Source organism: Echiichthys vipera (genome assembly GCF_963691815.1).
Source record: "Echiichthys vipera genome assembly, chromosome: 6".
Lineage (NCBI taxonomy): Eukaryota > Metazoa > Chordata > Actinopteri > Perciformes > Trachinidae > Echiichthys > Echiichthys vipera.
Window position 1 is genome coordinate 14,095,447 of NC_139831.1, and position 27,534 is coordinate 14,122,980.

The 27,534-nt window shown below is 40.9% G+C and overlaps 1 protein-coding gene across 4 annotated transcripts in view; it reads right to left on the bottom strand.

Annotated features, from left to right (window-relative positions):
* mid2 (midline 2) overlaps positions 1–27,534 on the bottom strand; it is a 159,244-nt gene that overhangs the window by 7,623 nt on the left and 124,087 nt on the right. For all 4 annotated transcript variants that reach the window (XM_083914915.1, XM_083914912.1, XM_083914914.1 and 1 more), the window contains 4 exons: positions 26,088–26,236; positions 24,870–24,997; positions 24,451–24,594; positions 17,163–17,324 (listed from right to left, as the gene is read on the bottom strand). In XM_083914915.1, coding sequence (XP_083771041.1) covers positions 17,163–17,324; positions 24,451–24,594; positions 24,870–24,997; positions 26,088–26,236 — 583 coding nt within the window. The remainder of the gene's footprint in view (positions 1–17,162; positions 17,325–24,450; positions 24,595–24,869; positions 24,998–26,087; positions 26,237–27,534) is intronic.

Below are 27,534 nucleotides of genomic sequence, written 5' to 3' on the forward strand. Positions count from 1 at the left end.
AGTGTTTCCAGTTTTCACAAAATCTTTTATGCATCATTGTCTGCAATCACTCAACTCAGTGTCATGGGATGTTTTGAACTGTTCGTTTGTATTGTTAAGAATCATTTTAATTTCCTGTTTTGAGGAAGGTACAAGCAAGTGTCTACACCCGAAGTGTGTCATAAGCTCATCACTTTATCTGACAGCTGTAATAACATGTTTATTTGCTGATAAAGATTTTACAAAGAACATATGATCAGTTAAAAAAACATAAGTATTAGCAGCAAAGTGTAATTAAGTAATAAACGTTATTTTACTGAAGTCTGAATGCAAGATTAAGCAAACTCTACATTAATTACTTCTTCCACTACTGAAGATCATTTGTGTCAAAGAGTTGAACAGACCTGAAGTCACAGTGAATATAGAGATATTTGCTAGCAGCAATGTGCGAATTTGATTTCTTCTAGAGTGCTACATAGGCTTAAAGCAAAAAGAACAAGTGTGTGGTGCAATATATCAGCGAGAATAATAATTCAAAACTAGAAAAGTGCACTGCATCAGAGTGCAGATCTCCTCTGGGTGTGTCTTCCTCTCTTCTATTGGTTTCACACAACTTGAAAACTTGCCTCCTGGGTGAAAGTCATCTCCCTCTCCCCTCTCAAACAAAGAAAACACACATCACTGTCCTATTCCCAACCTCGCTGCACCTGAAAAAAACCCCAACATTGATAAAGGCGACTGTGGATCAGAGAAAGCACTGGTCGTCCTACATTTGAGAGATCGGCTCCTCTGGTCAGAATGTTAAACCGTGCAAGTACATGCAGTTTAGAAATACTCCAGTTTCTCAAATACCATGTAAACACCGTACCCCAGTTAAAATCGGAGTTGTCATACCCCGGTTAACATACCTAGATAACTCCTTTAGTAACAGGATGATCTCTTGCATGTAAACGCCTTACCTGGATTATTATCGTGTTTCTTGTCTGCGCATGTGCCAAGGTTAGAACTCCCCCCCTTCCTACTCCAGGATGCTGGCTTTTTGACCCGGAAATAGAATAAACCAGGTAATAGAGCTTTACCTTTAAACCGAGGTAGGATTTTACTATCACTACCAAGAAGACTTGTTTCTGTCGTAATTCTGTCCAAAAGTTGGCCGCCTCTCCACCGCTTCCCGGTGCATCGGGAAAAAAAAAAAAAAACCCTCACCAGCTGTATGTTGGCGGATCGCCCCTGGTATGGTAGGTGGCCATTGCCGACTCCCTGCTTCGTGGCGTCATTTTCCCATTCAACCCCCTTTCATGTATACGTGGGGAACTTCAATAATCAGATTATTCCGTTAACCGGGGTAAGGCTGTATTACTGATGTGCATGTAAATGCACTGATTGTGTCCTTGGGCAAGACACTAAACCCCAAGTTGCTCCCTGTGCTGTGCATGTGGTGTGAATGTGGTGTAAATGTGGTGTAAATGGTTAAATTAGCCATCAGTGTGAATGTCTGTGTGAATGGGAGAATGTGACTAGCAGTGTTAAAGCGCCTCGAATAGGCGCTAAGTCCATTTACCATTTACATTTTTTTCCCCCACTTGCTCACTGCTTGTACATCCCGACTGCCATAGCAACTCTGAAGATACTGATAATATTGGCAAAGCAAACAAAAACAGGCATTTACTCAGCTTATATCATGCCTTACTTGATCATAACATACCGGGTATGGAATTAATCTACAGATGCTCAGGTTTCAAAATAAGACCAAACCTTTCTATAGGGGTCAGTTTTTGAGCCACGACAAAGGCCAGAATGTGGCCTGCAACAGACTAAGAGCGTGATCACACTATCCTTTTGGCCGCGGCCAAAACCGGTTTTTCAGCTAAAGTCTAGTACCTTTAAGTAGTGTGAGCGCACCCGCTCCGCGCTCAACTGGGGCCAGCTGGGCCGCCACGGCCCGCTTGAAAGAGGTGGGCTTTAGCGGAGCCGTTTGCACATGTACGAGCACGAGCGTGCGCACGTGCACGCGCACGCGCACGAGCCTTACGGCAGTAGCGTTATGTCCGCCTGTTCGGACATGTAAATAGAAGGACGGACCATGCGCGGACATTTAACAACAACAACAATGGTGGTGAAAGGTTCACGTTGGTGTGGTGCGGAGGTGGAGTGTTTACTGCAGATTTGGTCGGATGAAAATATTCAAAAACAGTCGACAAGACGCACAAAAACTCCGAGGTCTGTGGAAAGATTTGTAAACAAAGCCACACACTCGATCAATGTGTGTGACGTGTTACGGCGTGATGTCGTATGGACAGCAAGAAGTATTGGCCGAGGCCCTGGTAGTGTGAGTACAAACGGGGCTGGGGCGCGGGGGGGAGAGGGAGGGGGGACAAGTACCCTAAAGTCCGGGTCTCGGTCCGGGAGGATAGTGTGAGCGCGCCCTAAGTAAGGCTTGTTTTGGCAGAAATGCCCTCTGCTACTGAAGAAGATGTTGATCACTTAAGACCCCTATCGGATCAGCAGGCAGCAGGAAACTGAGGAGTCAGCAATCAATAACGGTATAAAACAGTCAATAAAATAGGTTTTTCAAAAAGCACCACAACCACAAGAGGTCCTTGAGCGTACAGTCATGAATATGTACAAGAAAAAAAAAGAGTATGGGCCCAGTAGTATGTGAGATTAGCTGTGGACAGAAACAAGCACACACACACACAACCAAAGGCATGATCTCCTTCCAGGCTTATACGCCTGGCAGAAATTACAAGACGGTTGATAATGTGACTAAGAAAGTTCTGAATCGTTTTTCATCAGCTGCATGAAGAGACAACACACACACTCACTAAATTAAAGAACAGAGATGACATTATTTGTTTCTAAAGAGTATCATCTTGACACTCACACACATGCACACTAACACACACACACTCCTGTGCTGTCAGATTGGATATACAGAAAACACAGACAGGACAAGATAATGAAAGAAAATATCCCACAGACTGGATTTCTTAGCAGTATCTGTGATTAGTCTGTTCCCTCTGTTATAGCGGAGCAATTAGAGATGTTTCCAACTGTCTGCAGAGGTGATAAGTGCTCTCTGTTTGACTGCCTTGAAGCTGTGCATTGTTACAAACTGAGAAGTCTTTAATAGAAACTTGTTAAACACAAAAAAAGAAAGAAAAAACAGGGAGAGAAATAAAAGGGACTACTGTTGGGGGAGCATTTATAAAAAGCAATTTCATTCCAACTTCATTTTGCCGGGTCCTTGTTGGAATACTTGCTGTGAGATAGCATCTGGGTAATCGACTTTATTTCAATTCAGTCAATTTCACTCACTACTCCTTTCTTTTTCCCTGCCTCACATTTTTGCTGAGGGATAGATTGAGCTGCCTCTGTAATGATGAAGACGTTTTACTGCATAACTAAACAATTACTGCAGTAGAAACGGCAGCATCAGGCACATAGAGAGCTCTCTAGAGCTCTAACACAACCTTATATCTTTTCACAGGTTTCAACATCTCTGGTGATCTTTTAAATCATTCCATGTCATTAAAATACATGGCCGCAAGCCACACTTTCTAATTGACTGATCCATATGTAATGTGGTATGTAATCCAGCAGTGCTGACTACTAAAACACAGATTAACACTGACAAGATTAAAAATGCATCAGTCATGTAACATGGCTGGAGCACAGCAGGCGTCTGAGGTACACAGCAGGGATTCCTTGCAATGTCCTGTTTTCTCTCCTCTTACTGTGCATTTTATGGCACTTCTTCTCAACTTCCATGAAAACTGAAAATGCCTTTGTGTAAGGAAGAGCAAAGACAAACAGTAGTCACTGATCTTCTTCAACTTCACCCTTTAATGAACCCGGCAGAGTCTTCAGAGACCAGTGCTAGAAAAATCATTTTTCAGTAAGGCTTCTGGGTCTGCTTAGAATTTCACTGTGATTATGGAGCTGCTTTTAGAGGGAAAGTTTCTGTGATGGTTCGTTAGAGTAAAAGCATGTGAAAGATTTTTTTTCCCCCCTTCAAAAGTCGCTGTCAGTACTATCGGTTGTGTGTGTAAGATGTAATCATTCATTAAAACTCAGCAACGCACATACTGTTACACTTTTGCATTGATGCTTTAAAAGCACTATCAATTAAAGATCTATATAGATTTACGAGATACGATTTATATAGAAATAGTCTGCCTGGAATAATTATGTGTCTGAAATGTGTTTCTGAAAAAAAAAGAGATGTTCCACATTAAAATCCTTTAAAAGACATCCCCTCCTTCCACCAAATGAATAATTCCAGAATATATGAATATAAGATTTTTGTTAATTTCTTAAGTTTTCCTGTTACTAGTGGATTAAAGTTTCGACATCACACTTATTCAATTGCAAATTGGACCAGGATTGGTTCATTTTCATTGAGCATGGGGGAAACTTTTATCAGATTAATGAGCCTTCTTGTGTCAAACTCTGTCCATGCGCCATTCTGCACAGTTAAGGTCAAACATCCAACAGGAGGAACAAGAAGACAAACATATTTTTGACTAGGGTTTCCTTGATGAGGTGCTGTGCTCGGAGCTTAAATTCATTGTCTTTGTCTTGGAGATTTTTTTTTGTACAATAAGCCCATCCAATTGGCATTTTAACACACTCCCAATCCCCCCTCCACATGTTGGCATTTTCACCTGCTCAGTTAATGAAGAAAGGTGCTTTGAGCCAGAGAACACATAATAAAGCTCTTTGTTGTCAAGCCCCAAAAGCCAAACAACAAAACATAGTGATATATTCCTGTTAATTCTTTAATCGCAGCTCCAATTAGCTTTTCTCTGCCGAAAGGTCCCTTCATTTTTGCATCACCTAAAAGCTGAAATAGGTTTTAAAATTCTACAGATAAAAGATGGAATCTATAAAAGCGAATCACAAATATGTCTTTTCATTTTTAAAAATTGATTTTTTGAAAGGGTGGGCACTGTAGCTTTTGCCAGGAGTAAAAAGTGTATTTGATCAGGGACTATTGTCAGCTGTGGACAAGTTTGGAGGTCAATGCATCTTACCCATATTTCTGAACCAGTTTGTCTTTGCTTCTCCTCTCCTGTTGTTTTTTGTAGATATTTTGTCATTATCTCTTGTCTTTGTTTGATAGTTCAGAGTAGAGACAGGAAATACAAAGAGAGCAAAGGGAGCGACATGCAACAAAGGTCTCCTGCCACTATTCATGGGGACACCTCTCTGCTCTCCTTTTCTATCCTCCCCTTTATCTCTTTCTCTTCCCCCACCCCAACACTCCTCATCTCCTCTTCCCTTGTCTCCTCTCCATCTTCAACTGTTTACTTTAGGGACTGTGTGGTAGCTTGAGGCCTGTCATCGGAGTATGCATGCTTGGTAAATACTACTGCAGGTCCTTTAACAGGAAGTAAAGAGGTATGTGTCGTGTACCCCCTGGGGCACCTTGACGTGATATTTTCAGCCTGGTTTTTTATCTGCTTGCTCAACGCAGGGATCTGAGAAATTTACAAATACTGTTTATGCGCTCACACACAAACACAAACACAAATAGGTATACACACTCTGGGGTGTTTGCCGACTCCCTGCTTCGTGCTCACAATATGGACGCCCAGAATAGTTTACCCATGGGATAACGACCATTATAAAGTCAACAGACTTATGTTTGACTGTCAGCTCTGTAATGCATTCAGATTGGCTTTTGTTTTGACACAAACAATATGCTCACTCAAATTAGAGCATACAGAAGAGCTTCTAAATAAAGACATATTTAATCCTAGATTTATGTTGTTGGTACTCCTACTTCACACCATCCTGCAGCTCTGTGTACTATGAAATGACAAGTGGGTATTTATGTTTGGAGGCTTTGCACTGTGGGATAGGGCATACCAGAAGGCTGGGACAAAGCAGCTGGTCATTGTGGAAGCACAAAATCATACCTCAGCCGAGCAGAATTTTACCAGGTTTGGCCCCTTTTCAAATGCACTATTAGCATTTACAAAATCTGGTGGATTTATTATGGTTTTACCGTCCTGTACAATAACATTCAAAGAGACATTTTGCTGATTTAAATCCAACTCTGTGTCATGACAGTGTGGGTGCAGCCGAACACCTCCATGGTAACAGAGAATCCAGTGGGAATCTTCAGAGATTTCGGCCAGTAAGGGACCCTAACACAAATACTGTAATTTGCTCCCACTGCCATGACACAGAGCTGGCTCAAAATTGGCAAGAAGGAAAACAAAAGTGCCCGAGAATGCAACACATAAAAAAATATTCCACATCAACAGCCTACACAGAGACTTCAAAACATCTTTTAAAATGCTTGTTGTTGGCCTGAGTACGTATGCTGAATTTATAGATGAGGAAATCATATCTTATAGTTGACTTCCACCTGTGCACGCTATCAAATCAGACACTAAAACCAGACCCAATAGTCAGTGGCCTGCAGTAAGGAATACTGAGCTCAGAGAAGAGACAACACAGATACATCCTGCATGATAATACCGTGTTGCAATCTCAGAGCTGCTGATATTGTTGAACCCTTTCCTACATCCTCTGCTTTCCTCTGCGACTGCAACTGTGTTTTCTTTTTGGTATGAAATAATTACTGAGAAAGACAGCCAATTAAAAAGCATAAACAGGGCACGTTCTAATAAAAGCTGTCTTGATTAACGTGGGTTCTTGTTCTGTCAGCCGCCACTCTGATAAGTTGTGACCAAACTCAAATGCAACCTTAATTCAATTTCATGCTCATGAATGCCTAAAAATACAGTGCTTTAAGCACAAATATAATAATTATTATGTTGCCAGAAGATGCAGCTTTGACTTTTTACAATGTTAAAACGAAAGGATGCGTGCTTGGATTTGCATTAATTAAGGTTCATTGTTTTTTATTTTCATATATAAAAAAATGTTTTTATATCTATTGTTAATATTAAAAGAAGTGTAAAAACATGAAGTCAGTGAAAAAAAGACATGAACAGAAAACAAGTGCTTTTATTCTGACAGAAACTGTAACTGGACTTGCACAGTGTCATTTTTCTATGTGCATCACTCAGGCGTGGATTGTATTATTGGGTAAAAAAGCAATGGATTGAGGGCATTCATGTCTGCAGACACTCATCCCTGCAAAGAGCTATTTGGTGTCTTCTATTCGTTCAACACTCTCCTTCACTCACTCTCAATCCATCACCACTTTCATACTCTCTGTCTCTTTGTAAGTCCCTCCCTTCACTTTACAGGAAAGTCGTGTAGAAACCTGGTCACAGTTCGCTTTGAGGTAAATGCACAAGTATGGTCATGGCAATAAAAGGTCACACACACACACACACACACACACACACACACACACACACACACACACACACACACACACACACACACACACACACACACACACACACACACACACACACACACACACACACACACACACACACACACACACACACACACACACACACACACACACACACACACACACACACACACACAGTCTCTTCCTAACTGCTTTCTTCTTCATCATCATACTTAATTCATATGTATTTCAAGAAGCTGTGGGTTACTTCACGTTAGCTGTGAAAATCCAACAGCACTGTGATACTTCTACAGTATACACGGTTCACTGTGAGCCACTCGAGGTTCGATTGAGTGGTTTCACTAGAGTGACCTAAAAAGCCTTTGAAAGCTTTAAGACTTCACAACATGACTTTAAATGTTGTCTCCATCCACTGTATTGCAGGAGAAAAGAATGCAACAGAGGTGTGAAGCCATTAAAAGAGTACTCCAGTGATTTAGCATCACTCTCATAAAACATTGTCAGACTCATTCTGGAGAGTTAAAAACATTAATTGATGCAGCAGAACCAGATACAGTGGAGATAAAATCTCTTAACACATTCTTCTTTTTTGTCAAAACAATGCGCTCAAATTTTCCACAATGCAACTTAACCGCTGACAGTTCGGTCGGTTAGGTTATGTTAGCAGGGGCTAAAGCTTTGTTTGTCACGCGAGAAACTGTAGTGTAAGCCACAAGCATTCATAGAGATGCTTATGCTCACCTCTTTGTTCCTTTCAGTATTCTCTGAGATGCCAGGAGCTGTATGATACAAACAAAATAATCTGGGAATGTTGAATAATAATAATAAGAAGAAATAGAAAGTGGAAGTAAAGGACAGTAAACTGCCTGGCTATGGTGAACATCGACACCAGGCATTACATTTTTGAGTAGGCTACACTACTTATTAACATTAATATATCTTATTTCTGCCACCATGTCCACCTCTCAGAACGTGCATAGTTACAAAAATGTAAAGGTACACAACCAAGCACCCCAACAGGCTATTAGAGACTTTTTTTTGCTATTAGAAACTTTGCGAGGCGAACAGCGTGGTGACATTTTTTTTCTCACATGCCAGCTCTCGCATACTCTCGCGCTGGAGACACTATGGCCTGCAAAAGGCTCTGCACAACTTTTTCATATGCACTAGTGTTTTCCATGTCTCGACTTTAATATGTAAAGTTTCCTTCAATGTTCCTGGTTACTATAATATATTATACAGTACCTTCATCATATACCTTCATCTTTTCATAAATAGACTGGATGTTGTTTGGGCCCCATTTGACAAGCAGAGCATTTTTAAAGCAATTTTTTTGTCTTTGGGGCAAATTTGGTTGTCTCTGTTACTGTAACATTTAATCAATTCCACATAAGTTGCATTTGACCTTTCGCATACAACTGCACAGATAGCTTCGAGCTAAAGTTAGCCCAGGTGTCTTCATGGGGATGCTGGGTAGAAAATAGGGTTTCTCCTTTTTCTCCCTCAAGCAGACAAACCGAACACATTTACATGTTTGGGATTACAGTATGCACGTCTGGCCCGTACTCGCCATTAGACCAAAAGCTGTGGCATCATGAAAAGATTTACCTCTGGGATGAATTGACAGATGGCATTAAGATTGAAGAAAGGGCACTAGAAGAGGAGATCATATGCCATAGCCGGGGGTAACAGAGGACAACGTGCCAAGAGAGAGGTTAGAGAGGGACATAAAGGAGGAGTCTGGAGAGTTTGAGGCCAAGACACTGTATAAGGGAGCAGACTTTAACAATGCCTCATAAAGTCAAGGATAAAAAACAAGCCTGAGTCAAATTCCTTCATTTTATTTACAACGAGCAGTTCAGACAAATTATTTTTCATTATTTGTTAAGCAGAGCTGGACATGCATGTTTTGATATAAGGTACTTGAATGAGCTCTTCTTTGGCATTGTGCACTCTGATTATGTCCTCTTAGGTTAAACTAGAGCAATTCATTCTCTTGCAATACAATATAATAAAATTAAAATTATATATGTGAAAAAATGACTGGCAGTGCACTCCTGTGCCTTGACTTTGTGGTGGGATATTGACATAGTTTGCTGCATTCAGATTTTCTTTACACACATACAGAGCAGCATTTATTGGTGTACTTAGGAGTGACACTTTAGAACAAACAGGGCTGCGATGCACTACTTTCCAGTATCTGTGCAACTTATCACTGCCTTCTTTGCTATGAAAGCCTCTGCCTGAAATATATGATGAGCTTAGGCTAAAAGCCTCCAGAGCCACTCGTCTTAAAAAATATGACAGCTAAACCCCCCAATCTAGTCACAGACAGAAAGAGAGACTTCAAGTGCAAGGAAAAAAACTTGTGGTTCTCAGCTCAAAAGCTTGCTACTAGAGCTCGTACATCAGCGGAGCCTGGAGAGAAACCTAATAAGCCTGTCAAAGGGACATATTTGTGATCAGTCTTGTTGTGACCCATTTCAGTCCAAAAAACACTGCTCGGCTTCAGAACAGATGAGTGAGGCTCCTTAATCTGAATTGCTCTTGAGAAGAAGAGGGAGGAGAGAAAGTGGGAGATAAGAGAAAGAATGACAGAGATACACACACAAACACACGCACACACACACGCACACACACACACACACACACACACACACACACACACACACACACACACACACACACACACACACACACACACACACACACACACACACACACACACACACACACACACACACACACACACACACACACACACACACACACACACACGTGAAAACCACAACACCCTCAATCATGGATAGAAATATTGAACGTTTTTTGTTATGTTGATGGCAGGCATTCAGCAGAGAGAAATGCCTGTTGCCAGTCACAGGCTCTAAACCTCCAACCACACATGGCAGCGGGGGGACAAGCTTCTCCCCCTGATAGGCTGCCAGAGAAGAAGGTGACTGACAGTGGATAGTTACGGGTAGAGGACAGAATTTCAGGCTGCTGTTGATTTAAATAGATTCCGCTTTCCCAGAAATAACATTTATATATTGCTGATTCATTTTTTACAACTTAGATGCTGCCTAGATTAGATTAACAGACAGTTTTGTTATTGAGCGAAGGAAATGCTACATTTTTGTACCACAGACATGTTGCACAAAAATAGGTCAGGGTGGGCTTACAGAGTGCAGGAGCTTGGTTTTACATCCTGAGAACCAAACAAAGACCATGATCTTTTCTATCCTGATCCAAGTGCTTTTAGTTCCTATTAGGGCTGTCGAAGTTAACGCGTTAATAACGTGTAAACGCAAATTTCTCTTAAAGGCACACATTTTTTGACGCACGTTATGACCCCCAGCCCGCCCCGTAGTTTGGGAAATTAGGATGCGACAGCAGCAGTAACATTGTGGGGGGCAAGCAGAAGCAAATCTCCTTGAGCAGAAATAAATAAAGAGGATCCAATGAATCGTAAGTTAAGCTTCAAAGCCCGGCCAAATGGTTCTCTTGACCAAAGGTATCTGCATTTACTGTCTGTGATTGACTGTGAATTGAGTTACTGCCGGACTACGTTGAGAAATACCACTAGTTGGCCAAGCATACAGCTGATGCAGAGAGCCCTCCTTCCTCCTGTGACAAACTTTCAACGGCGATAGCTAAACGGGTCACTACAGCTTGCAGGCTGGATTAACACTGTCGAGGAAAATAATTTGCATAGCATCCCTCGACCGCACTTGTGAATTGCATCGAATCAACATATGTTTTGAGCATGCAGTACCTTTGAGGTTAATCTTGAGAATATTCTGGACAGTATTTGTCATCGTTTTGAATTGTTGTAATAATAATAAACATACATTTAACTATGGATTGACAGCCCTAATCTCTCCAGGATCCCATTTGCCATGAAGACACACACACACGCACGCACACGCACACACGCGCACACACACGCGCACACACACACACACACACGCACACACACACACACACACACACACACACACACACACACACACACACACACACACACACACACACACACACACACACACACACACACACACACACACACACACACACACACACACACACACACACACACACACACCCGCACACACCCGCATTGCTGTATCAGCTGGTAGTACAGCTTCATTAACTGAACTGAGAGACACAGAGAGACACGTAACAGATGTGCGATTAACGATGAAAAATAACACATATACTGGCTCATCTCGTTTATCTGTGTCAAGAGAACACATTATAGATCAAAGTGCCACTTAGTGTCATTTATATTGTGCTTGGGAAGAGTCATGAGCATCAGTGACAGCCAGCTCCAGATACCCTACACTTCACCTCTAAATGCTCCCCCGGCTACATGTCGTGCCCGCATCCCAAGGAGGCAGTGATCCAGTCTGATGCCAGAAGAAGGGAGTCCAAGTACTGACATGCTCAATGTCCCGCAGACGGGGTGTGCCTGTTCCTTATTATTACTTTATTTTAACTGGCACATTTCATGTTTACAGTCTGATTTTGTTTTTACCTGCTTCATCTTCTTTTCTTTTTTTTTACACATGTACGGGCGCACTCACACTGTCCATCCGTACTGTGCCCAAACATGTTTCACGGCTAAAGTCTAGTTCGTTTGACCAGTGTGAGTGCAACCGTACCGCGTCTAGGCACGCTAAACTTGCCGGCCACAGACCGTTTGGCAGAGGTGGGCTTTTGTAAAGTGCATTTGCACATGTAATAGCGCACGCACGTGTACGAGCACGAGCAGGAGGTTCTGACGTCATTTTATGTGCGCCTGTTCGGACATAGAAAAAAGAAGGACGGACCATGCACGGACATTTAAAACAATGCTGGCGAAAGGTTCACGATGGTGTGATGCGGAGGTGGAGTGTTTACTGCAGATTTGGTCAGATGAAAATATTCAAAAACAGTCGACAAGACGCACAAAAACTCAGAGGTCTATGGAAAGATTTGTAAACAAAGCGAGGCATTGGGATGACGTCAATCCATGCGTGAGACGTGTTAGGGCGTGATGACGTATAGGCAGGCAAATGCATTCAACTGAGGCCCAGGTAGTGTGAGTACAAACGGGCCTGGGGTGCGGGGGGGAGGGGGGGGGGGGGGGGGGGGGGGATGCACGGTATGGATGGACATGGAGTGCGCCCTTACAGGGAGCCTGACACTACTTCCCTGTAATCGTTGTGAATATGATGAACACAGAACTTGACCTTAAGGGATTTTGACTTGGGGGGGCAGAGATTCCGTCGGGAGGGCCTGCTGATACTGGATAAAAGGTTCACTTCAATGTCCCAGATGGCAGCCTCAAAAACAGGACAGGTGAAGTAGTGGAGACGGCTAGATCTCTCTTTAGAGGCCCCATATCACTCTATAACTATAAAATGTATTTAATTGGTAATATAAACATAAAAAAGTACGAAATCTAAAGTATGCTTGTGTGTCCTATTAGCAACAATCTGCTTGGAGTCATTTAAAGAGAGAACATTCACACCAGTAATGGCACTCTTAAGAACAGTATATAACTTAAACTGCATCCAGCTGTTATCTCAGATCTCTCGGAATAACAAATCGTACGTGATAACACTCATATTAAAACAGGAAAAACATAAGTTGTGTTGTAGTAACATTATTTGAGTAGTTTCTGACCCGTGGTGGATTACATGATGTACTACTTCTTCTATAAACCTCTATTTAAAAAAGAAGAAATCTCATATGCACAACTTGCTTTTCTTATGTATGTGTTTCAGCTGTTTCGTTTATTGTACAAATAAATCAAATCACCTGATGAATGTAAGTACAATATTCACTCTCTTTTAGCTTTGTTTTGTCTCTCCCAAATCCTGAGGGAAATAAGGGGGTCTTTTGCGGATACTGTAAATGCTCCATTATGTTCGCCAGGTAGTCCCCAACTGTTTCCATTTGGTATAAAGTAAGTAGTGTACAGTACATTGGACTTTTTATAGCTTTTTCACTGAAAACTGCTGCCTGCGGGGGCTGAAAATGATGCTATGAGAGCAGTGAGAGTGAAACAAAACAGTAAAGTTGCAGCTTAACAGTTAAACAATGAGCAAATTGTTTTTACCTTGTCACTTACAAGATCAGAAAAATCTAGATTATAGCCCCTTTAAGCATCACAGAGCCGTTTCTAGGCAGTTTTCAAGTGAATCCTCATGAAACATTGCTTTATTATTTTTTTTACTGTGAAAACTGTACATTAAGAACACGTCTACTAGAGAACAAGTTAGATGGAGATCATATGCTGTCTTGACACCACTTGTATCTAAGTTGCATTCTATATATATCTATCGTTAATCTTAAATCTGTGTTTTTGTGCATTATTTTCAGTGTTTGAGTATTCTTTCTCTGAACTCTCAAACTAGAGAAATTATGCTACTAATACTATTTTGCTTGGTCATTAGTCTTGAAGCTGGAACTGACAGGTTTATATTATGTGTCAATCCTGGACCTGCCCCTGCTCCCCTGAGAGTTAGTTTCCACCACACCTATTTTACCCAGCAGAGTGTATCCAGATTACACTTAATCCTAAATGCCACAGCCAGACTTCTGACAGCAGCTAGGAGGTTTTGGCATATCAACTGCTACACAGCTACTTCTGACATTTCAGACTAATTTTAAAAATATATATCGTGAGCACCCTTGAGGCAAATCCTAAATTAGCTTTAATGCTGAGGTTTTAACCCCTTATGTGCTACAGTTGAGCCTGAGATCCTGGTGAGGAATATTTAGGCAGTGATCACATACCGTAGAGAGTCGGCCATATTTTCCATCTTCACTGTTTTAAAAAGGCAAATTAAATACTTGAACTAGGATCTGTTGGTCATGCTAGCACCTTTTACGTATGTGTTCTTTGTTAATATGTAGATTTGTTAAACTTTAACTTAACATGCAGCCAGCTTCAATATATTTTCTTTGCTTATTTACTCACATTTTGTTTATTTCTTTCTCTATATCTGTTTACTGTGCACTGTTTCAGGGAAGCAGAATCATATAAAAGAAATACTGAGTTCAAGTCCAGGACAAGATTCTGCAGCAGTGAGCAAAAGGAAAAAACAACAAACACAAAAAGAGACAGAAATAGGTAGAGAAGGTGTCAATTAAAGGCAATATTTTCAAAGTAAAAAATACTGCATTCACACAGTCAGAGAAACAACTACTGTATACTGCATGTGTCAGGAACAAGGAAAGTGCGACTATCGAAGAAGAGAAGATGTCTAAGAGACAACTGCCTCACTGTTTCAAAACTCACTGCTCAACATGAAACTGAGTAACTTAGCAGAGACAGAGAGAGAGAGAGAGAGAGAGAGAGAGAAGGAGAGAGAGAGCGAGAGAGAGAGAGAGAGAGAGAGAGAGGAGAGAGAGAGCGAGAGAGAGAGAGAGAAGGAGAGAGAGAGAGCGCGAGAGAGAGAGAGAGAAAGGCAAAGTCAGTCAAAAAACACACAAAGAAGCAAGGAGAAGCAAAAGGGGAATATAATGCAACTTATTAACATTCTCCACTTGTTCTTGTGCTTCATACTGTAGCATGAAAAGTGAGTCTAGTGAGTCTGAAAGTGAAGGGTTTGCACAACTCCATAAAAGTTGATATGTGTGTATCAGGAGGAAAATAAAGAAGCTCTTACATACATTGTTAACTGAATTCTGCTATAGCACATCATGATTATGACCAAACTTTTGGCATTGACACTTTCTCATATCGATACATTATCACTCCCAACTGGTCACATATGGCTGCCTGGTCAGCACCCCTCAGGTTCTTAACACTCTGGGTACCTTTGGTTTAATTTTTCATTGGTTAGGTTTACGTGACAGAAATACTTGATAAGGTCTTAGAAAAAAATGTGGTTTGGCTTAAAATAAGTATGTTTCTTACGTATGTGATGTTAGTTCAGTATGTCATGTACCTAGCTCAACTAATGTAGGTTGCGTAAATAACGTAAGTTAAAGATATAATCCATAAGATTTTCATGTAGTTATTTGTCTCTATCTATCTATCAAAGAGTAAGTTAAAACAATGTAAATTGATTGTATGACCAGCATAATGAAAGCACTTCTACTTCCCTCTTTGCTGAGTTTTCCAATCTGAGTGTCTGCGGCGGCATTCCCTCCCTACATGTAAATGTGCCGCCATGCTAGTGACACTGGTGACAGCGGTTGGTCTGTCATCCGCGTTCGTCACTGATGGTTATGCTGCGTTCACTCGTACTCGGAAATCAGGATCTTCCAACTTCTGAGTCAGGCTTGTAGTAAGGGCAAAAGAGTAATAGGAACATGTGTGTGTGTGTGTAAGTATAAATTTAAGAGGTAACATATAGGGGACAGACCGGAAGTAGAGAGGTGAATGTGTTCCAATTAAGTTTACAAAAGAACAAAAAAACAAGACAAACAAGTCATCACACATAGGGACCCTGAATATGATAAGATGGAGGGATCTGAAAGAACAGGCTCGCCTGCAATTACAACTTACCGCTAAAGAGGCCGCTAGAAAAAAGTCTTCTCAAAACTTACAGATTCTGACTTTAAAATAAGTTAAAATAAGTCAAGGTGGATTTTTGGTCATCTTATTGTGGGTCTCATAAAGACCTTTAACAGTGTCTTGTGCGTCGGCTTCAGATGCTGAGGGCCAGGATGCCTTATTTAGAGTAGGGAGTGCGAACACGTTGCTCATATTGTGTGATTTAAGCTAAAAAAACAGACAATGGTTCTCATAGCAAGTGAATATATTGGGACCTTGTTGGCAAATGGAAAATAAATGCAAAAGCCACAATTCTCTATAAAAGTCATGAAGTCTACATAAAGAAAGCAGACTGGAAATGAGGACTTATACATACTGTGGACGGATGAATGTTTTTAAATTCATAATGGAAGTATTCTGGCATGCTTATGGGGTAGAACTAAATAGGAGAAATGGTTTACTACACACTCTGCTTTACAGCTTTAACAACCTGACAAGTAACGTTCAAGCACTTAAGATCATTTTAACCCAATGCAAGTCAGATCTGAGGTTTGATCTTATATATTCTGTTAAGAAAGACGGAAACGAAAAGTCACCGTTTATATCAGATTCTCTGGCAACTTCCTGATTTAACACATCACACAATGGACAATGACAGCCCACTTTCCTGAATAGAATCAATGATTTCTATATCCCCTATAAGCCTGTTCAAGGTGGTAATGTTGCACCATTTGCCCACTTTGCTGCTGTAAAAATGATAAGAACATGGAATAGCTGGACAGACCACAGTTAAGCCAGCAGTGGTGGTAGTAACTGAGCCAAATCAATATCTGTGTGTAAGGGACAAAGTGTTGCACACTTCAAAATCTACATCTGGAACAAGCATGTGTCCAACAAGTCGGACACATGCACTGCAGCTTTGCAGTTGTGTTAAAATTAGCCTAAAATGATACATTTCTAAAATGAACACTTGTTAATTTATAGACTAAAATCATTCAGAGACGTGTTTATGGAACATGCAATGACGGGTTTGTGACAGAAATCTCTCAAGCACTACAGGTGCTGTTTCAGGCTCCTCTTTTCATATACATCTCATTGCCATCTGGACAGGAAATGTAACAATCTGGATGGAAACCAAAAGAATTGCCACATATTTTTCTACTAATCCAAATTAAATCTTAATTAGTTATAATTCTGCTACTTGTCCTCCACGTATTAACAAATCAAAGATAACTCCCCTGGGAAAACCTTTGATAAGACAAACCAGTAAATTATGTTGCAAGCTGACAGACAAAAAGAAAAAAAAATACATCAACATTCAAAATCAACAAGGCCTGTAAATATTCATAGAAAAGCAGGAGAGGTGTCACATTAGCTTTCACTTACTGTTGGTTTTGAGGCGGGCTGGCTCACTGTTGCGGCTTCCTGCCTGGTTGATAGCCTTGACAAAGAAGATATAACGGGTGCCACTTTGCAAGCCATGCACCGTGTAGTGGTTCTGCTTGATGTTAGGTACGATCATCCAGCTGTCTGCTGAGTTGTACAAACCTGGCAGAAACGCACACACAGACACACACACACAGACACACACACACACACACACACACACATAACATGAGTAACCCGGTTCTGTTGATGTTTTCAGGGTAAGTATGGTGAGTCCCCCTGACAATATTTTTCGGTAATATTCTAAAGAAAATAAGAAAAAAAATTCTCCCCCAAAATTATCTGACCAGAGCAGTATCTTATTGTTTCTCCAAACATCACACTGTAAGAATTTTCAGAGACCATATTGCTCACGATGTTATGCAACATTTATGTGTACATAAAGATGCAGCCCATTACCTTTCCATCCTGGTTTATCATGGCGCGCTCCCCTGAGGCGATAGTGTGTGTTTACTAAGCTGAATCTATAACCCATTAAAAACAATATGACAGAATGTCTATAGTAAGTGCCTGAGGGCAAAAGAGTGTGATACCTTTAACGTTCAAATATATAGAAACGTGAGCAAAACTAACACGACCCCAGTTGGTGGGCGCTTTGATTTGAAGTGGCTGTCAGAAAGGGGTTTAGTAATGGCTGGGTTAGCTCTGCAGTCACCTGTTTTAAACACAGTCTTTTCAGGTGCTCAGCTGCAGCCGACTGTGAAAGCTAAAAAAGGAAATCTCGGCTCAAGGCGGAGGAGACGCTCTTCTATAATGGGGCTCTTTTTGGCCTCTTAACATGGATGAATTTACACACCAACATTACTGCTATTTTCCTCTCATCTGACCCACCACGTATGACTTTATAAAGTGGTGTTTGTTTCAACACAAGGTGTCAGGTGTGCATTTAAGATGGGGGTTGTTGTGGAAAGTGGCTGTTGTATTTGAATCACATTTGACAGTTGTTACTGCATTTGTGCTTCTGTAGATGTGTGAAAAAACAAACATGCGTGAAACATGGTGTGAAATTTGCCACTGTCAGTGCATGGGCTGTGTTTTGAGCAAACTTTACTGACATTGTCTTTGTAACAACACAGATTAATATTAATGAGTTATCAATGATTTAACGTCACTAACAGAGTGATACCGCAATAATGTGCCAACAAAAAAACAGACAGAAGAGTTGTTTTATGAGCAAACACGCCAGCCGGGCTTAACAATTCTTTTACCCACCAATTCTGAACACATTCAAACGAACCCTTGCCAAAACAAACAAAGCATCTTGTTAAGTAGCACCACAGCTAAAGTTAATGTTTGTAGAGTTGAAGATAGAATAACAATCCTTTTCATTGTCTTATCTTCCCTCCCCTCCCTGCAAATACGCAGGGAAATAAAAATCCTGAAAGGGAGAGAGCTCTGAGGGCCATGCCCTCCTTGTCCCTTCTGGTGAGTATGCCTTGTGAATTATTGAACAAGATGGCAACAGCATGCATAAGTAATAGCCAAGGGTTTGCTTGTAAATATAAATACTTTACGGGACGCAAATAAGGCCTTTAAAAGTGAGGCGGCTTTAAGAATGAATGAGCGGAGGGGACTGTTAAAGTTAGAGTGAAGGCTGCATCTGTACATTTCTGTCGACTTCCACAAGCTTTTTCTCAGACAGAGAAGAGACAGTAGAGGACTTTGTTCTTCCTTCATGATGAGAAAGAAAGAAAAAGTGAAGTAGTTTAAGAGAAGCTTATTCACACCTGCCATGTACACGATCCACTTAGTATCCATTTTATTTCATCTTTCTCCTACAAAATAGGTATGCACCGTCAACAATGAAATCCTCTCAAAAAAGCAAGTATGTTGTTCAACTGAGAGAGTTGTCTTTTGTTGTAAAGAATAATGCCCCCCACTTTTCATTTCAGCCGCCTCCTGTCGAAATTAGGGAGGCTACAATGTTAGGTGGGCTTTCAAAAAGAGATACAGGGGAAAGACGAGGGAGAGGGTCCTCACGCTGCATTCCATTTTTAAAGCTTTTGATCTGCATAGAACCTCTCCCTTTTTTGCTGCTTAAATTAGGTCAGTACACAGCAGTACCGCTATTTCTACTTTCTGACACTAAACAAGTGCTGCTGCTTTGGAGAGCGTTGTAACTTTAAAGTGTGGTTGAGCAGTAACCGAATGAGCCGTTGTAAAAAAGAGAAAGGAAAAAGGAAACGGGGGAAATAGATCGGCTTGTGTCTTGCATCCAGACATCAAATGTGAGTGTCTGTATGCACAGTACAGTAGGGGTGTGTGTCTGTTTGTGTCTGTGGACGAATGAGAAGGGAAAAGAAACTCAAAGTATCCAGGGACTAGATTGGGGGGGTTGTCTTTGATGATGCAATAGAGCTAATGGTGACTGTGTGTACTTTTGCATGTGGGTATAGGTGCTTCGCTGCTCATTTCTTCAGGAGGAACAGACTGAATGTGTGTATGTGTGTGTGTGTGTGTGTGTGTGTGTGTGTGTGTGTGTGTGTGTGTGAGAGAGAGTGAGAGAGAGCAGCTGTGCATAAAAAGAAATAATATCACCTGCATCTATCTCTTGGTACCTCCACTTGAGTAGACAAACTGTAGTCTAGTTTCCTGCAAAGACCGAACCCTCATCAACATTTCATCAGATTGATCCTGATTACACGATATTCCCTGTGGAGGTACGGAGATGTTACGAAACTCTGGGCTTTTCTTACACCCACTGCTATACTGCTTTTCCCTGTGATAATAATGTTAATACTTCACCACAGGCCAGTGCTTATGAATACACATGAAAGAGAGATGAAACCAGCAGTATGGTGTGAATGCAGGCCTCCCAGAGAAATGGAAAAATTGGAAACTGGGATAAAGTGGCTGAAGTCATGTGTATGTGGGAGCAGGGTAATGGACCTCTATTAGTCCAGACAGATACAGTCAACTCAGCTGAGCAATGCAGAGAAATGCATAATGCATATGAAACTGGTGAGGCTATTTGGCTTTTAAACCTTTTTGGTTTCCAGAGTAATATATATCAATATCAGCCATAGACCATTAGGGGAGGCATTAAAAGAAACGGTAGATTGGTGCTGTGGATGTGATGAGGATGCCATGTAAAAAAGTTACAGAATTCACTCATCAGGGAGTCAAACTATCTAAAATTTAGTTAAATAATTTATTTTCTGTTTTAATTTGACATTTTTTAATAATTTAAAACAACAGTTTGACAATTGGAAAATGGTTTATTTGCTTTCTTTCAGTACCAAATTTCAGATGAGAAGATTGATACCACTCTGTGCACTAAATGATAATCTGCAGCAAATAGGCAATTAGCTTACCTTAGCATAAAGACTGGAAGATAACAAAATCCACCTGCCAGCACTTCTAAAGCTCACTAATTAACACGTTATGTCTTGTTTGTCCACACAAATAGTGTAAAAACTGGTAACCACGGGAGACTCCAGTATGTAAGCATAGTTCCCAAAATCTCAAGCTATTCCCTTAAAATTACTATTTTTCAAGTGCAAGTACATTAAGACCATTAAAGTGGTAAAGTAACCCTTAGATCAATTCCAACATTTGATTAAATGTGTAGCAGCGAAAAGTGACAAATCATGCACGGCCGTCATTATCTTTTGTTTAGTGTTGTGTTAACATTGATACGATTAGGATGTAGCAAATGATAGTGTCTGAAAATGAAAGAACAACATCAGAAGAGTGTGAATCAACACTGGAGGCTCAAAGGGAAATCATATGCTAATCAACAGTATTTTTAGATAAATTCATCAGAAATTACAATCAGCTTGTGTTTTAATTTCTCTCTTGTTCTCTCGATCGCTATCACCGTTCTGGATCTTCATCACAGCACTCGACATCATAAAATAAAAGTCGACTGACTATACGTCTGTGTGTGATTATGACCATGTGGTTACAAAGTAAAAAGAAAAACACACATTTTGGGGATGTCAGCTGGAAGATAAACCAGTGGGTCAACAACAATAGACATCGCAACTTGCAAAGGGCCACATACAGCAGCTACACTTTTACAGTGCAGACACCTTTACTTGCAGTCATATTTGGCTTCTTGACACTGCTTACTTTTCTCCACGGTCTTTGGTTTCACTTGCTCATTCTATTTTCTGCTGCTGTGCTTGGATGAACCTGCAGAGGCAGGGTTCACAAGACCCCACTCCTCTTGGGAGAGCCATGCTTGAGCATGAGGCCAGGGGGAAAAAAAGCGAGGGAAATGATGGCTCTCAAGTGGGAGCATTTAGCCACTTGGAAAGTTTGAGAAAAATGCTATGGTAAAAACTCAAGTGGCGTGGCAGGCTAAATGGGTTTCTCTCTTTCTCAGTGTCTCGTGTGAATCTCTCTGAGGACTCTGTGGCAGCACGCTGCTGAATATCTGACTCACTCAGTCTATCACAGCTGAAATGTATCCTGATGTTTCAAATGGCTGGGGCACTTGAGTTGTATGGTTAGTTGGAGAAATGTCAGGCTACAAAGAGAGGAGAGGAGAGGAGAGGAGATGATGAAAGGATCAAAAAGGAGAGGAGAGGGAAAGTGGAGAGGAACAGGTGTGTGTGTGTGTGTGTGTGTGAATATGCTTGGTTATGTACTGTACATTAATCCTATCCTCCTCATATCAGTAAGTGGTAATTTTCACCTTCCCTGTAACCATTATCCACTCTGATTCTCACCTGATCTCCTGTTCCTCTCCTCCTTCACAGTGGTCTTTCTTTCCCTTCATTTATGCAGTGATGGAAAACCAGCTGCAATTATGATTAGCTAATGGGGGATAGATTTTCGGTAAATCCAAAGATCCTGTCCAGGAAAATTACTTTGGAACTTTGAATGAAGATTTTAAGAGAGTAAATCTGAAAAAGCACCAAATGGCGGCAAAGTGCAGCCTGCAAAGAGCTGCGACAGCTCGAATCTGCGGCGAGGTGCAGTCAAATAAAAAATTGGGGATAGTTTAAATTTTGGCGTAAAGTGCGTCCAGATTAACCTGACTATCGCCAGATGAATTTCGTTCTGCCTTGCTTCCGCCTTGACTCCCCCTAGCATCACTCAACCATCTGGGAATAGCTGCATAGGAAAGTGATTTCAGATGGTTGAGCCAATCGGGACCGCCGGGCAGGGTTTTTATAGATGTGACGTAGCGGAGAAGCAGTCATGGAGTCTTCAGACAACAATGGTGGCTTGCATCGAGGAAGCAGGCGTCCACATCGGTGCTGCTATTTCATCCATTTTGTCCAATCTAGCGAATATTTCTTCTTTAAAAGAACAAAAGAGAACGGCTCTGAAGGCTTTTGTTGGTGGAAACCATGTTTTCACCCTTCTCCCGACCGAGTTAGGCTTTTCCCTGCGTTGCTCTAATCAGCGACACGGGTTGGTTTCGATGTGCATGGTTGAAGTAGCACGTCAATAAAGATGATGGACAAGTGGTTTATCCAATCAAATGCAAGTTTTTTGATAAGGCCCAGCCTCCTGAAATCACTTTCCTATCAACAATCCCAGATCTGTGAGTGAAGTAAGGCAGAATGAGGTTACGTCCAGAAAACACCCACGGCCAATCCGTAAATAGAGTGCTGTGCCTCCTGTGACATGTTGAAATTCTGTTACAAAGAATTTCTTCCTGCTTTAAACACATTGCGGCGAGCCACACTTCGCTGCTGCTGTTTTTGGCTAAAGACCCGTGATGACAGAGGTCACTTAAATGTAGTGTATCATAATCTCATAGCCTCAATCGTAGGAAAAATGTCATCACATTTTGCAGAATTGTTCAGCATTAATATGCACGTGCATCTAAATTCTGCTACAGTTGCATGCAAAATGGCTCATTCCGGTATCACGCGAAATAAGGGGACACATGGAAACTATTTCCTAGCAGTGATGGAAAAACAGGCAAAAATCTATTTAGGCACAACTAATTATGACCATAGACCGGCTCATAGACAGCCACATGGTGGTGATATTGGATCCGGAAATTAGGTCTGAAGATTAATCACTTGCTCCTAATAATTGCATTATGATTACAGCTCTAAATGTTCAGCTCTACTAATTACATATGTAACAACCAAAACCGAAGCACTGGATAAGAGTAAGAGATGGATAAATGATGAAAATCAGACTATGTAAGAAAACTTTAACTCTACTGGTAGATCATAAATGAAAAATATCCCAAATATAAATCCAGATATCTTTACAAGCCTGAAACAAAAATGAGCTTAGGTATAGTGAAAAATGGAAGATGTCAAAAGAAAGTACCAGTGATTATATTTTTCCATTTCTTGTTTCCAAAGACATCAGCTTAAGGCAAAGCTTAAAGCAAAAAGCTAAATATTATACGTAATACTAAATAGTTAATATATTTGAAGCATCCTCTCATAATGCATACCGTATGTCCTATTTTTTATAAAAAAGTCTTGTTAACTCAGCTCTAACTCTTACAAGCACGGAGGACAACAATGACTAAAGCTAGATAAAAAAATCTAGGTTATGCATCACAGTTTGTATAAAATATTGAAAATATGAAAATAAGACCGAGCAACGCTTAAAGTATTGTGGTGCTCTAGTTTTGTTTCTCTTTGTAAGAGAGTAATGATGGTGTGTTTCTTTTTGCAGATATGTATCTCTGCATGATAATTGCTGGGGGACTCTTATTAGGGTGAATCCTAATAATAAAATTTCCCTCTTACATATTTGTGCTCATTTTTTTTAAAATGTATTCATGTGCATTTGTGAGTCAATAGAATCCGATTTCAACTGACACAAAGTGAGACTATGTAACTTTTGCTCAACAGTGGTCACAATTACAACATAATGGTAAATATAATGTAGCATAACTCTGAACCAATGCAAGATGGAAAGCAATGTATTGACATTGATTAAATATCAAATAAAAATTTTGATTAGCTGGGCATACCCGGCAATATGGATGCACTTGTTTGGGCTGCCACGGATCTAGCCTCCTGCTTAGGCTTTTAAAAAAGTCTTATTTCGTAAGCTCTGGGTTCGCTAACTACGTTGTTTGTATTTTGTTTTATGTGTGGGGACTCTTATCATGCTACTGCAGAGGTTTGGTGCTATTTTGAGCAATATTAATGGTTAAAAAAGCCGTTTTTGATGTGTTCAGCGCACTGCCCAAGCTAATCAGTGTTAGCCATGTCTGGCTGCAAAGACTCTCAGTGATCTAATTGTCTTTGATACTGTGTGTGTGTGTGTGTGTGTGTGTGATTGAGTGTCTCACTGATGAAATTTGTCTGGCCGGTGTAGATGGTGTACTGCAGCTCGTAGGAGGTGACGCTGAACTCGTCCTCTGATGTCCAGTGAACAGTGATGGTGTCATGGGAGGCGGTGCACAGCTCGTCTCTTATGGATGGCGGGTTGGGAGCTACACGTGGAGGAATTGACAACATGATTAATAGTAAAAAACAAAAGTTGTAAATGGCTATAGTTAACTTTTTTGATTGAATGTCCCCTCAAGACAAAGGACAGTACAACTTTAAATGCAGAGTTATATATATATATATATATATATATATATATATATATATATATATATATATATACTGTATATATATATATACGGATACATATATATATACTGTATATAGAAAATTAAAAAGTTATGTTTTGCATATGTAAGGCTAAATACTGCAGTCTTACCTGTTAGGTAATCTAGTCCTTCCAGAATCTTCTTCTCTCGGGAAAAGTCCAGGGCAAAGTTGTCAAACGCCTCATTCAGGTTGACGTCAGGGATGAGTACCTGGGAGGAGGCTGTGGCCATGGCAACCCTTTAGAGCGATGAGGACATGCATGGGAGGAAAGGAAATGTCAGGGGAATGGCAGAGAGGTGAGGGAGCACAGGAGGGCCAAGACATCGGACGAGGCGATGAGAGGAGGGGAAGGGAGGAGTAGATGAAAGGTGATGAAGAGGTAGACAAATGAGAGGAGAGAGGTGAAGGATGTGAGGTGACACGAGGGAAGAGGTGGCAGACAGTAGTAGTTTGTGAAAAAAACATGGGAGAGAGAGAGAGGGAGGCAAAGAACATTAGATAGATAGAATATCAATTAAAGAAAATAAAGCATCAATGTCTGCAACCTGCCCTATTATAACCACCGCCACTAACTCACAGTTGTATGTTAACCCAGAGAGGCTTAAAAGCACAGAAAAACCAGACATACACTGATTCCATAGTCTGTGCAGCTTCGTGGCAGCTTGTGCCTACTTCTGCTTTGAGCATCTGCGTCTGTGGCAGGAGCCAGCCTGAACCACAGTGCTGGAAGGATTACAGAGCAGTGCAGAGCAGGGCACAGAACAGTGCTAGTCCTAGAGACTGTGGTGCCCTCTGTGAAGAGAAACTAGCTGACAAATAAAAGGACTTGGCCCAATGCTGAAAAAAATATGTCTGGGCCAGATAAAAAGATGCTATGCTAGCGGCAGATTTTGCACGGACCTGTGTGTGTGAGAGAGAAAGAGTGATGGGGGGAAATGGATGAAGATATTACAGAAGAATGCAGGTGGAAAGAGAAACCGCAGAGCTGGCCTTGAAGTATGGATGATTTTCACCAGAGGCCTGCCATTGATTGAAGGAGCTTAAGAGGTTTGATATCATGCTGATTTCCCCAGAAGCCTTATTTTCAAAGATTGTATTTCATAGAAAAAAAGGCAAACTCATTGTGGGGCAGGATTTTAAAGATTTTTCTGTCTTACCACTGATAGTTTGAAAGTGCATTTATTCCTGTGTCTCATGTCTTTTTCTTTTTACTCTCTCGCCAGTTATGCATAATGTAAAAACTACAACTGAAAATACAAAACTACCTCCAAATAAACCTTACTATAAGTAATATTTACCATCCACATAAAAGCACTACATTACCCACCTTTCTGCTACATTTCGGGCGGTCTGGAGGAAGCGGGCGTGGTCGTTCTCCTTCAGGCTCTGCTCTGCTTGTGTGATGAGGGCACTGGAACGCTCCAGACACTGGCGACAGTTTGCGATCTGCTGAGCCAACTTACGCAGTTTCATCACCTGGAGCAAACACAAATACAGAACATGTTGCTGCATTGCAACACAACGATTGATATGAATTTGCTTAATCTGAGCCTTGGAGGAATACATTGCTGTTTTGGCGGCTGGATTCTTCAACTTTTCTCTTGGTCTCTCGGTATTAGTTATTCATCATTATGACAGTCCCTAATACATAAACATGTTCAACACTACCAGAGAATATAATTAAGCCTTGTAGCCAAATTGCTCTCAAACATTGACAGAAGGGTCAGTGACAGTCAGGCATTTGTAGCACCCCCGGATGATTCCTTCTGGAGGAAAACAACAAGTAATTGCATATCGCAGAAACCCCCTAGAACAAACTCAAACTCTTTGTGGGAACCTTGGATAGATATTGAATGCGTTGGAAGCCAATCAAATATTATCTTGTCGGAGAAATCTTTGAATTGTGTGCAATTACTTTATCACAATTTAACTGATGAAAGGACGAGAAAAAAAATCTGCATTAAGATGTCATTCTACGCTCACCGAAATGTGCCTGATGGCTGTGATACACTAAATAATAAACCTTAAGATTCCATGTAGAAGCAGGCTTATAGACAAAGTTATGCAGATACATGCACAAACAGACAGGGACGACACCAAGAATGCAGCAGCGAGGACAGAGTCCTGGTTATGAGATGAGAGTTGAAGCGAGGCAATTGGCAATTCATTCTCACATTGACCTTATATTGCGTAATAGAAGGGCAGAGGGGAATAGCATAATGCACTGTTATCTGATATAATAAGCAAGAGGTACAGCATGCTAATGTGTGTGTCTGAGTTTATCTATTAATGAGCAGAGTACTGAGAAAAAGATTTGCAAAATGGACTAGAAACTTACAATGGATGCACTGCTATTAACCCTACCAGGCCATTGTTACATTGCTTCTACCTTGTTAACACCACTCCATAAATTTGAGGTGCATGTTTCAGATGTATAAGCAAATGCAGTTTTGGCCCACAAATGCCCATGTTTAGGATTCCATATTATGCTTATCTTCCGGTTCATTTACATGCTTTTAATGTTAAAAAAACACATTATTTTACATACTGTCTGTCTGAATATATCTGTATCCACCCTCCGTTCGAAATGTTTTAGCACCTGTCTCTTTGAGACCTGCCTTCGGAAAATGCCCAATGTGCTCTGAACAGTCGGAGCATGACTGTAACGGTCCTTTCTATCTATATATATATATTATACAGTAGTTGTGACATCACAATCTTACAGAAGTCCTGCTGGCTCATTTGAAGACACAGTTACTGAATACGTGCTGTGT